The 12,897-nt window shown below is 47.3% G+C and overlaps 1 protein-coding gene across 2 annotated transcripts in view; it reads right to left on the bottom strand.

Moving 5' to 3' along the window:
* DNAJC6 (DnaJ (Hsp40) homolog, subfamily C, member 6) overlaps positions 1-1,692 on the bottom strand; it is a 24,750-nt gene extending 23,058 nt beyond the window's left edge. For both annotated transcript variants that reach the window (XM_010007967.1, XM_010007969.1), the window contains exons 1-3: positions 1,547-1,692; positions 625-674; positions 381-529 (exon numbers count right to left, since the gene is read on the bottom strand). In XM_010007967.1, the coding sequence (XP_010006269.1) occupies positions 381-529; positions 625-674; positions 1,547-1,680 (333 nt within the window). In that variant the 5' untranslated portion in view covers positions 1,681-1,692. The remainder of the gene's footprint in view (positions 1-380; positions 530-624; positions 675-1,546) is intronic.
* Positions 1,693-12,897: the final 11,205 nt, after the last annotated feature.

Below are 12,897 nucleotides of genomic sequence, written 5' to 3'. Positions count from 1 at the left end.
ATCAAAGCACAACAGGAAAATAATCTACCTTCTTTTTTTGGTAATTTCATTGAAAACTTTTGTTTTACTCCTCACTTGTTTGCAGCAGCTTCTAATAGCTCTGCAGGAGCCCAGAGCAGCACAGGCTCAACTCAGTACAAGGCCACAGGCTCCCAACACAGCATCATGCCCTGAACTTTCCAGCTCTTTAATCCCCATGGTCCCAGGTGGATCAGTTAAAACCCAGAAACAGCCACAGCATCTTAGAGACCCCTGCAATTCCTTTCTCATCTTCTTACGTTCTGCCACGCTCAGGATAGACTGAAGCAGGGCCTTGGTGCCTCTTTTTCCGCCAAGAAGTTCCACCCCCTGCCCTTGTTAACCTCTGGGAGGACACTCACCCGGTTGTGAAACTTGGCACTGCGATAGGACTTGGGTGACAAGTTGAAGACAGTGTAGTGGTCAGGATGCCTGGAATCCAGGAAGGTCCGGACATCCTCGATGTGGTTCCTGAAGCCCAGCTCCACACCCTCAGCCGGAAAAGACATCACTGCAAATGGGAGGAGAAGCAGAGCTGAGCCTGCACCACCACGTGTGCATGGGCTCCTAGATTCTGGGTTTATTTATCCAACAAACAACACTTACCTATGATTCTTGAGGTAATGTAGGAAATATCCAGCTCTCCCTTGGTGTAACTAGAAGACAAAGTAGGAGACAGACATTGTGCACATCTTTATAGAAGACAGCCTGTTCCAGGAACCAAGAGAAGAGTATTTTCCCTCACCTAGATCTGCTTTTGACAGCAGGAAAAATTATTTGTGAATTGGTTCTTTGGACTTTCTTTCTGCCTTCAGAAGAGGGCACAAATAGCTTTCTGCAGCCAGTGACCCAGCCTGCCTTCTGCACACACAACTAACTGGATGCACAAGCTTGCAAAAAAAGGTCACTTTTGTCATTAATTTTCAGTGCTAGTTTTCAGGGGAAATGTCTAGCAGTTTGCCACTTTGCAGATCCCTCAAAGCCTCTGAGGTCTCACCTGAATTAAGTGTCTTTAATTTATTGTAGCCCCATATGGCTCAGAGGCAGGTGGAGTGCCAAGCACAGGGTCAACCCCAGCAGAGGTCACCAAAGCTAAGTCACCTTGGCTCCTTCTCCCCCTTAAAAGGTGGCTACAGCCAAGGGAACAGTTACACAAGCTAAAAGAGTCTCCTTGCACAGCAAGGTGAAGGCACAGAACATGAGGCAATTTTAATTTACAAAATCTTTTAGTGGTGGCTGAGTAGGAGAACCCCACATGGGTCAATGAAGGAGTTGGAGACCAAGTGCTCCACTGCCCCTGGATGTTGATGCTCTCTTACTGTGAAGTTCAGCTTTTTTTTTTTGTTTTCCTGCTTCCATGAGGCCAAAAATACCAATTATGAGACAGAATCAAAGAAGTCACTGGTGATTTTCACCTCCTCCCTCCTTTAGGGAGGTAGTTGAGCTAGGCTAGTTCAGAGGGCAGCTCAGACCAGTACTTTGCAGCTAGTGGTTTCACCTGCATTAGGCACCTTGAGCTGTACTGTACCTGGCAACAGACTGCATGACCTTTGAAGATGTATCTTTCAGGGTGTCCTTCAGGTTATCCTTCAAATTGCTGAAGAGTCTCCCAGCTCCTCCTTTCACCATATCCAACAGTCCTCCCCCATAGCCAGACTCCATGTCTGGTGATGAGGCACCTTCAAGTACAACAAAACCAAAGCCAGCATCACTTATCTGGGACAAACCCCCAGAGCCAACAAACACCCACCTCTCCACTCAGGCCAAATGCATTCACATGTGCTGCCACATGTCATGCACAGGGTAAAAGTAGTTTTAAAGTCCTGATTCTCCAGAGATGAGAGGTGGCACCCTCTTGCTGGCTGGGCACAGAGCCCATCAGGGACTCTCAGCATTGTATGCAGGTTGACAGATTTGTATCCATACAGCATGGACAACCTCTCAACACAACCCAAAGCAAGACCAGCTCTTCAGCATACAGATAATTTACTGATCATAACCAAGACTAAATCACCAACCACCTCCAAGGGGTAAGAGAAAGGCACTAACGAATACAACAGCTCTTCAGTGGTGCTGTGACAGCAGTCAGCTTCACTGCAGCTGGACAGCTCAACGTTTTAATGAATATCCATTTCTACAGATACAGGAGAAGTCGTCAGAGGGATCTGAAGTCACTTAAGAGCCCAGATAGATTTGCTTGAGTGGAAGAAGATAAAAGTTTGGGGTTTGGTGAGATAAGAAGGAAGTTCAGGAATTAAACTTTCCAGCTCAGCAAATTGCTAAGGCTAAAGCAGAGCAAGGCTGACCTCCTTAGGAAGCTTCTCCTTCACAGCTTGAAATGGTACCAAGCTGCAAAGTCAATAAGAGGCTAACACAGACCAAGTGTCATTTAAAATGTTAGCTTGATGGACTGTGGTGTGGCCTGACACCTTGAGTACCTGCATTTGGCAATTATAATAGAATAATTCTTCCATCATCTTAACCAAGAATGGGTTTGTTGCACAGAAACACAGAATGGTGGGGGTTGGAAGGGACCTCTGGAGATCATCAAGTCCAACCCCACTGCCAGAGCAGGACCAGCACAGAGTGCAGGGTGGATCACTCAGAAAGGCATCCAGACAGGTCTCAAAAGTCTCCAGAGAAGGAGACTCCACAGCCTCTCTGGGCAGCCTGTCCCAGGGCTCTGTAACCCTCGCAGTAAAGAAGTTCTTCCTCATGTTGAGGTGGAGCTTCCTGTGCTCTAGCTTGCATCCATTGCCCCTCATTCTAACATAGGGCATGACTGAAAAGAGATTGGCCATTCCTTCTTGCCACCCACCCTTCAGATATTTGCAAAAATTAATAGGACTCCCTCTCAGCCTTCTCATCTGCAGAATAAACAGCCCCAGGTCTCTCAGCCTCTCCTTATCAGACAGGTGTTCCAGTCCCTTCATCGTCCTCGTAGCCTCCTTTGGACCTGAAGTAAATCCCTGACCCTCTTTAACTGGGGAGCCCAGAACTAGACACAATACTCCAGGTGGGGTCTCACCAGGGCAGAGAAGAGGGAGAGGAGCCTTCCTTATTCCAGCAGTGCTGCATTCATCATGTCAGCCATTCTCACAGAAGCTGAGTATCCTAAATTGGATGTAGACTTGAGTAAATACAGGTTTGGGTTACTGCAGAGTGGGGCTGTTAGACACAAACCTAATAAAATGATATTTTAACTGCCTATTAGCTACAAATTAAGCCCTTGACTCTTTAAAACTAGCTTTGTGTTCACTAGGCCTCAACTATTTTGATCTTAATAAACTTTAACTTCTTTAACTATACATATGCTACCTTATTATGTCAGATTAGTCCAAATCCTCTAGCACAGCAAAATAAGCAACAAGCAACCCTAGTCAGTGCACTTGGGTAGCCTCATCATCTGTGTGGTATCATTATAACATAATGACAAAAGGCCCCATTTTGTTTTAAAATTAAATGCCCAGGGCACTTGACAGCCCCTCCATCCCACTAGGAACTGCATCTCCTGGCACATATTTGCTTATTCCACAGCCAAAACCAAAACTAACACTCTCAGACCCAACACAATCTCCAAAAGCATCATCTGCTACAGCAGAAACAGGAGCTCACAAGCTTGTGTGCCTAGAAATAGTTTGCTGCAAGTGAGCAGCCCAAGTCTCATTAGGGACAATTAGTCTCAATGTAGATGAGATGCAGCTTGTTCCTGACATGGCAGGAACTCTTTATTAACCCAGTTCTTGGAGATTCCTCAAAAGGCTCAGTGTGCTTCAGAGCCACACTTCTGACCTGTGCTTGTGGCAGGGGTTCCAAAGGGATCCCCTGCTCATGGCAGCCTTCCCATTTCCTAACCAAGGAGCTTCTAATGTAGCAGTTTTATGAAGCATGCCTAAGATCCATGGGGTGGCTCTTCCCAAACAGCCCTGTTTGGTGATGGACCCCAGGATCTCCTCACTGAACTGCTCCAAGTCAACAGAGCAGAGTGAAAAAGAGACAGCTTCATCCATTGGGTTGACAAGGTGGAGACTGTTTGTTCTGGATGAAAGAACTTGCTCTGCATTCAAAGCAAACCTCCAGCAGCCACCAAATCAAGGGACAACCTGCCACAACTCCTCACAAAACTAAAATGCATCCTATAGCAGCATTCCCACCACAGTCTATTCCCATCATCAGCCAAAGGGTGGGATTTCACTGGACAGATTAAAGGTGAAGGAGCCTCTGCTGACAGCACCAGCCTTGTGCCAGCAGGACAGAAGCTGGAGAGGACAGAAATGGGAATTAAAGCACTGAAGCTCACTCTTTGCTTTCTAGCTGATTTTACAGAGCATTAGGAAAAAGATCTTCAGCACAGAAGGAGAAATTCTCCCATGGCACAGAGACTGCCAAGACAGATGTCCCACCATGATGGGTGCACCACTTCAGAGGAGAATGCTGTGATCACCAGGGAAGTTCAGAAGGAGGCACTTCTGTAGAGGAATGGCTGAGTATGGCTCCTCTGCCTGCTGGCCCACCATCATCTGCTGACCAAAGCAACATTAAGTGCTTCCGCAGGACAGCTTTGGGGTGGTGGGGGCTTAGGGAGAGACTCAAACTCATCAATACTGTCTAAGGACATCTGCCTCCCCTTAGTAGAGCAAAACCATCAAAGTGTATGGATTAGCCAAACTTGGAAAAGTCTCTTCTGCACATGAACAGAGAAGAAACCATGAAATGTCGAGAAGGGAAATACCTCCCTCCTTAGGTACCCCCACAAAGGACTACTCACTTCAACACCTCTTATTACAGTCCTACAAGTAACTTGGTCTCAAAAGCAAAGGCACTTAAACCAGATCAGCTTTAAAAACTGTGGTTTGGGGCCAGAAGTGGGTGAAGGAAGCAGGTGTGACCCTCAGTGGTGGGGACACCATCCACCACCACCTGCAGCTGGAGGTCTCACGGCACCAGGGCAGGGCCAGCAGCAGAGAGTACCACACTACTACCAGCTGATGGAGATGCTCACGGGTTGGAACAAGCCAGAAATGCCCAATTTGGAAGCTTGCCCTGCAAGGTCTGCACATTATGGTCCTCATCCACCATGGGGGGCCTTGAGCACAGGCGCCCCCATGGGCAACCCACAAACCCTACAAACCACAGGGTATGAATTCCAGCTCTCCAGAGGATTAGGAGGGAAATAAGCAGACATTTAAAAGGCATTTAAGACTGTCAGTCGGAACATTTATGCTGATGAAGCAATACTTATCCTGAGAGCAGGGAGGTGAAAAGCAAGACATCTAGAAATGGAGGAGCAGGTCATGGAGTACTGTGTTTCATAGGTTACTTAGCAAGAGTAAACAGACCCTTTTTGCCTGAAAAGGGCAGACAAAAAGCAGACATGAAACCCTTGGAAAGAAAGGAGGTTCACCTCAGTTTGCCCCAACTCCATGTAATCCTGTCTTCAATGTCAAACTATTTTTGTTGTGTTGTGTTTTGCGTATGCTTTGGGTTTGTCATTTTTTTTTTGCTCAGAGAGCTACTGCCTGGGCTTGTTTTGGAGATGGAGCAAGGAAAGAACTACATGCTTCTTCTCTAGAAGGGCAGTAAAGCCTTTCCTTCCCATCCTCCCTTACAAAGAGGTTAGTTAGAGTGTATTAAAATGCTCCTCTCAATTCTCCTTCTATGGCACCATGAGAGCCTGACACTATGATGAGAAAAAACTTGTTAGCTCCTGCATACATGTGCCAAATCCCACATATCAGAACATTTTAACTACTCACTGCAGCTTTCTCTCTCCCCACAAAGTATTTATGGGGCAAGAAGGGTTGTTTGCTGGTTCTACCCCCCCAGACTATTACCAGGGAAGCAAACAATTGGAGGGGGGGGACTGGCTTTGGCAGAAAGGGCCCTTTGAAAGCTCCCTGATCCGAAAGAAGTCAAGCTGCTGTTGTTGTGACTTCAGCAACAAAGCCCAAATTGTTTTTTCAAGGAACACTCAGGGGAAAAAATGAAACTATTTGTGCCTCTGCCTCTCCCCCCAGCCCTGCCAGCCAGCAGAGGAACGGCCACAGCTCACGCACCTCCCGCACACAGCTCTCCTGGCAAAGCCTGGCACTATTTCACCCTGGCAGGGCCTGAATTTGATTTCACCCCGGCAAAGCTTGGACACTATTCCACCATTAAGGTGGAATTATATCCCATTAAGGGATGTAAAGCCAGGCTGCTGTGAGCCCATCCTTGAATTTATGGGCTTCGCCTCAGCCTTGCACAAGAGCCCATGCGGTGCCTGCAGGGGAGGAGGAGCAGGCCTGGTGCAGGCATCCCTGCCACATCATGAGAGCATCCTCCCATAGAAACATCACGTATGGAGGGGTATGTTGTTCAGCCTGGAGAAGAGAAGGCTCTGGGAGACCTTAGAGCACCTTCCAGTGCCTGAAGGGGCTCCAGGAAAGCTGGGGAGGGACTTGGGACAAGGGCAGGGATCAATGGGACAAGGGAAAATGGCTTTCAACTGGAAGAGGGAGATTTAGGTGAGACATTGGGAAGAAATCCTTTACTGTGAGGGAGGTGAGACCCTGGCCCAGGTTGCCCAGAGAAGCTGTGGCTGCCCCATCCCTGGCAGTGTTGAAGGGCAGGTTGGATGGGGCTTGGAGCAAGCCAGTGTTAGGAGGTGTCCCTGCCCATGGCAGGGGGTTGGCATGACATGATCTTCAAAGTCCCTTCACACCCCAACCAGTCTCAGATTCTGTGATTCTATGTGTGCAAAACACAGACAGACTGACCCGGGCAGATCAACATCCCCACATCCCTGGGCACCCTCATCATTCCCAGCTTCTGCCACTCCCTGCACTGAGCCATTCTTCCATGCTCAGCACTTTGTCTTCCAGAGGATTGCAAATCAATTTGCAGACATTACTGACAGAGCTGAACCTCCTGTTTCAGGGCAGGGGGAGGATGGCAGGGACTTCTAAATGAAAGTCTCCTCTGCATCCAGTGATGATCAATAGCGTTTAGCTCTGAGAGCTTCCCTTGTCAACTCCATTTTAAAAGCACCATCTCCTCCCTGCTTGCTGCTCCCAGCTTTCTTCTGGACAGCTGAGCTTTAGCCCAGTTAAGCAATGACTCTAAACCATCTATGCTGTCATTGCACTTACAGCCTCTCTTAGATCAGATGTAGCTCAAGTGTCACAGTCACATCAACTGCTTAACAGGCACCAAGGAGGCATTTGCAAAGGGGCTGGGGAGAAGTCAGCAGCAAGAGATGGCTAAAAAAGGGGCATGTGCAGGAAAGGAGGGTGATTCTACCTGTAAAAAATTACTTTGGAAGTTCCTCAGACACACAGACCCTGAAGGCTGATTTTTTTTAGTTTATTTTTTTCCTACCAGTCTCTCCTGTCCCCTCCTCCCTCACTGTCCCAGATTCCTGGCCAAGTCAGATTCCCTACAAGGCTGAGCACAAATCAAGTTCTATTCTGTAAAAATAAGCAGCAAAACCCCCATCCAGACCTCTTGCCTGGGATATAAATTGCCTCAGGACCCAAGAACTGTTGCCTGCCCAAGAACTTCTGGGCAGCTTAACCTCCAACCAAAGGGCCATCCTATGCTTCTCACTCCCCAGAGCTATGAGCATCCTCTTCAGGTGCCATTAGAAGCTTAAAAGGGGCTCAAAGACTGGAGACGCTGGGACAAAGGAGAGGAGAAAGGAGAAACTGAGAAGCTAGTAAAGGAGCTGCTGTGAATAGGGGTAGGTTTGGGTTCCCACCTTAAGGAATCACTGGCACAGGGAGATTTCACTGCATTCCTGCAGCACTGCCTTTCTCCTCCACAGCAGGAAAAGCTGAATTCCTTCTCCTAACAGAAGGGATGGTCCCATTCTCTGTGTGGGCTGGGACAGGTCCCTGCCCTCCCTAGGGAAGCACTGGGAGCCACTGGCTGCACGCTGGAGGGTAGAGCAGCTCAACAGCTTCTTTTTGTGCTTTTCTCTGCTAAAATGCTGAAACTAATATTGTATGAGCCCGAGGCTCATACAAAAAAAATGAACCTGCAGGTTCATTTGAGACTGCTGAAATGTAAACTCCATGGAAAAGTGAAAAATTAAGGCATTTTTGCTTTTGCTTGAGAAATGGTAACTAAAAAATGATGCTTGCACTATCAACTAAGCAAGAGTATTTCCACAAAGAGGGGGTTTGCTTCCTTTTTTATAAGAGTGGTGATGGTGAGGGGGAATAAAAAAAAACCACCCCCCAGTAACATGCCAAATTTGTTTCATTTGTTACTTATTTTCCCTTGTTACTAGTGAACATGTGAGGCTGGAAAACTGAACTACTACCATGAAATTGGCCTTTAAAGCTGACTGACATTCTCTCTGCTTCTCCCTGTCAAAACAACAAAAAAGAAAAAAGGCAGTAGTGCCAACACCAAAGCATTTGAGTGTCCAAAAAACACCAAGCGAACAAAAGAGTGATTAAACTGGACCTCCCTGCTTGAAAATGCAGCTAGAAGAGAATACAAGACATCATTGTCAGCCACAGTCTTTGTCCCCATGCCAGTGACACGGAGATGTCTCTCTCCTGACTCAGTGGAAAGGAATCACCAGAGTAAAAGAGATGATGTTTGCAAGTGTAAAGCAGTTCAAGAACCTCAGCTTCACCGCTGGCCATTTATTTAAACCAAGTTCCTTCTGCAGAGACTCTGCTGCCCAAGGAGGCATGTAGCACAAGCAAGTCCATCCCCTGAGTGTTTAAAAGCTGTTTTGTACATCAGCTGGTTTATAAACACCACAGAGAGTTTTTTTCCCCTTTGTAATATGTATCCTTGCTGTTGCTTTTCTCTCTTATTTCCAACCTCTTTTTCTTTCAAGGCACAGGCAGCTGCTAAGGAAGCACTAGTGGATGCCCCAGCATAAAAGTAAATTAATTGCTTCTTTCCTGCCTGTTTCTCATCTTGGGAACACCTCCAGAGACTTAGAAACACAGACACAAAAGGAGCACTGCATGGATGGTCTTCTTTGAATTTGTTTTCTGAACTGGCAGTGCTTGGTGTTCTGCCAGCTTCAGCTCAAGTCTCCCCTCCATCCTCAGACCTCCAGTCCAAGCCCAGCACACTTCCTGGAGGAAATGCCAGGTAGCTAGAAAGTATCAGTCCCCTTAGTTACATGCTAGGATGCTCCATGGCATCCAGCCTATTCCAGAGTAGCTGCTTAACACACAACATCAGAAGCTGCACACACAGCTTTAATGCCCACCTGAGGCATCACAGGATTTAAGAATCCCTGTCTGGACAGACCCCACTGCAAGATTTAAAACACACACTGACCAATGTTTCATCCTGGGTGGTTGAAGCCTGGCAAAGTTTAAAGCAACTGAAGGCAAGGTCATCACACAAGCACCTTCAGATACCAGCAGGAACTGATATGGCTGCCCTACCTGAAACAAAGTTTCTGCTCTTGGCTTCTTTGAGCCCACTGGGGCTAAACCCAAGGCTGATGCACTCAGCATCTGTGGGCAGCAGTTTCCATCTCTTCTGCCTGTGAGCACATAGGTACCCCCAGGTGACACTTGGAGCAACTTCAATTGTCACCACTTCAGTGAAGCAGCTCATGTCACTGCTCCTCCACCTGGCATGAGTGATGGTGCCAGAAGAATTTGGAACCACCTGAACCAAGAAGGATTTGCCATTCCTAGAAACTTTGGAAACCTTTTCCTTATCTCAGCCACTGGGCTCATCTTGGCCAGACCCTCCATCCCTGCACCTGCACCCCCAGCACAAAGCCATGTAGGGTCTGAGAGTCCCTCAGGAGCCCCTCTGAACCAGACCAGCTCCGTTTCCAGCCATGGTCAGATCCTGCCTTCCAGCAGCAATCCCCTCCCACACACCCCCTGCTCTTCTTTCCTGCCTGTTTTCTGTGGACACCAAACTATACCAGTGCAAAACCAAAATTAACCAATCATCATAAGCACTCACAAGTTACAACAAAGCTGTAGCCACTGCTTATTTTAAGCAGCTGCTGCTGAGATTGCAAGCTCCCATTTAAGAGATGATACTTCAAGATCTAAGATTTTGAATTAGTTTTAAAGAAAAAAATTAATAGAAAAACCCAACAGGGACCCACTTGCTCAACTCATGCAAGTTAATATCACTGTAGTAATAGCAAATAGAGCCACGGCAGCCAAACCAACAGGAACTCACCCCAGAATTGCCAGCACTTGGCCTTCAGCACAAACCCTCACCCCTCTGACTCCTGTAATTGCTGAGTATCAATCCAAACCCACATTTTCTGGAGAGCAAAGGCCATTTTCCTGTGCCCAGAGTGCCCTGCCCTGGCACAGTGATGCTTTAATACACAAAGAAAAGGAAGGTTTGATTCTCCAGCTATTTATCTTCATTGTGGATGGTATTTGACAGCACCCAGAGATGTTGGCAGTAACCCTGCCAGACAAACCAGGGCTCACACTTTGCTGCCCCGTGTTCCAAATTGCCTGGTGACAATTGTGCACCTCAGGACTGTTTCACTCCTCAACTGCAAACAGCCATTTTGATGGCTCAGGCAGCAGCTGTTCTGCCACACGTGAAACTATTAAGACCAGCAATAACTTAAAATAAAAACTGACACATAGGGGAGCTCAGAGCTGTGGGAAGTGCATTAGGAGCTCTGGTTTGGCCAGGGTACCTCAATATGCTCTACCACTGCCTGTCTGGGGAATTTAGACTTTAGCATCGTCACTGGGAGGAGCCTCAAATATTTATAATATTAATATAATGTTGATCTTTTTAAAAACCAAACAAAAAAACACGCCAAAAAATAAAACCACACACAAGGTGGATTATGGGTTTTGGTTTTTTTCTTGCACTTACTAAGCCACAACCCCAGCCACCTTATTTTCCTGTCTTTCTCTTACACTGCTCCCTAATTCCTACCCCATAACCATCCATCTTCACCCTGCATTAAAGATAAATCACATCCCACAATTCACCAGCAGCTTCAATTACTGAATCATGAGAAATCACAAGCACACCTGAAGGATGGCTACAGCTCTCTCAGCTTTTAGAATTTCATTCTTGGCAAGGAAAAAATGTCTTTGCAATGAGCTGATAAAAAAATCAGGCATTTATCAGCATAAAGTGCTCGAATGACCAAGACACAAGTGTGGACTCTGGGTTTAGAACAGAGCACCAGAAAATCAAACAAAAATGAACTAAAGAAGCAAACTCTGCTTAACACACATCTCTTAACCAGCAGCTTCCAAATCCCAGAGGCTGCACCTGACCAAGCCCATGTGTTTAAGGGGAGAACATCCCAGAAACTGAGAGAGGGCATTAATACAATTAATGCTCTGGGCTGTAATTAGAAGCTGAATAGCTGAAATGGCCGAATATTGCACAAAACCTGTAAATCAAGGTATTCTCTAGGTAGCCATGAGAGCACTTTCACCTCTCCCCTGGGCAGGGAGCTGACTGGCTTGGAGAAATCGAACAGGGTGATTGCAATAGCAGCACTGGAATAATAGCCCGGGCTGAGGCAAGACAAAAGCCAGGGCTCCAGAGGAGCTGCCGCAGGCTCCCACGCCCGGCTGGAGCTCAGTGCCACCTCCCCCTGCACTAATGCCTCCGCTGCTTAAAGTGCTAGGAAACTCCTCCAGAGAATTGCTTTAACAACACATACGAAGCTGCCTGCAACCTCTAGCTGGCATGTGCCGATGTGAGAATCCAAGTAACTCACTGTGAGGATCTACTGACATATACTGTGGTTATGAGCAGCTGTAGCACAGGCATCACAGCAGCAAATTCAAACACGTTTCCATAGTCCAGGAGTAAAAAAAGTTTAAAACCAAAGCCAGGTCCCAAAAGAACTCCTGAAAGCAAATTCAAATGGCAAGAAGGGAGGAGAAAATATGACTCTTATTACAGCAGAGAAAATATGAAAAAACCCAAGGTGAGACACTCCCCACCCGGGTCCAGACTGGGTCATTAGGGTTTTTTCTCCCCACCCAGGTCCAGGCATGGGTCCCTTGCGGGGTTTTCCCCTCAAGACGTCACCACATTCAAACAAAGGTGGTATATTTTACATCCTTGCTGTCTTGGGCTCACCCCTTTCTTTAGTGGAACAGTTCAGGCATGGCTGCAAGACCCCTCCACTGTAATGGGTAGACATTAAATGTGATCCCCTACAATCAAGCACATATTTCCCTGCACAAGTTTGAGCTTTACAAGTTCCCTGCCAAAGCTGTGGATGGTTATGGTGGGCACATCTAACCAAGCAGAACCAGGCCCAGTTTGTTCTCAGAGATCACTTAAAAGCCAGCAGATGAGTACTCTCAATTACTGGTGATCCAGGCAAATGTGAACCTGTGATTTGAAGGTAAAGAGCTCTCTGTCCCACTCCTAGCCATAAAGACCATCTGGTCCCCTACTCCCTGATTAAAAAAAAAAAAAAAAGGTGCAGGCAGCACATCATCTCTCAGAATTAATCCAACTCAGTTTGAGGAGGGATGCTTAGATGAGGGGGAAAAAAGTAATGAAGATCCTGTAAAATAAATCAGCTGGGGAAAGATCCCAAAACACTCCATCCATTTTAACTTCAGAACAACCTTTTCCTCTCTGGGACTGAAATCAGGAGATGACTGTGAGGTCCCTCTGTGCTGGGCACTGCTGAGGCTGCACCTCAAGTCCTGGGGTCACTTCTGGGCCCCTCAGGACAGGAAGGACATGGAGGGGCTGGAGCGTGTCCAGAGAAGGGCAGCGGGGCTGGGGAAGGGGCTGGAGCACAAGTCCTAGAGGAGCAGCTGAGGGAGCTGGGAGTGTCCAGCCTGGAGACGAGGAGGTGAGGGGAGACCTGCTGGCTCTGCAGCTGCTGAGAGGAGGTTGGAGCCAGGGGGGTCGGGCTCTGCTCCCCAGGAACAAGGG

Source organism: Chaetura pelagica, unplaced genomic scaffold, assembly GCF_000747805.2.
Source record: "Chaetura pelagica isolate M959 unplaced genomic scaffold, ChaPel_1.0 scaffold212, whole genome shotgun sequence".
NCBI classification, from domain to species: domain Eukaryota; kingdom Metazoa; phylum Chordata; class Aves; order Apodiformes; family Apodidae; genus Chaetura; species Chaetura pelagica.
The sequence above is the reverse complement of the archived record's forward strand: the minus strand, read 5'-3'. Positions and strand labels throughout refer to the sequence as shown.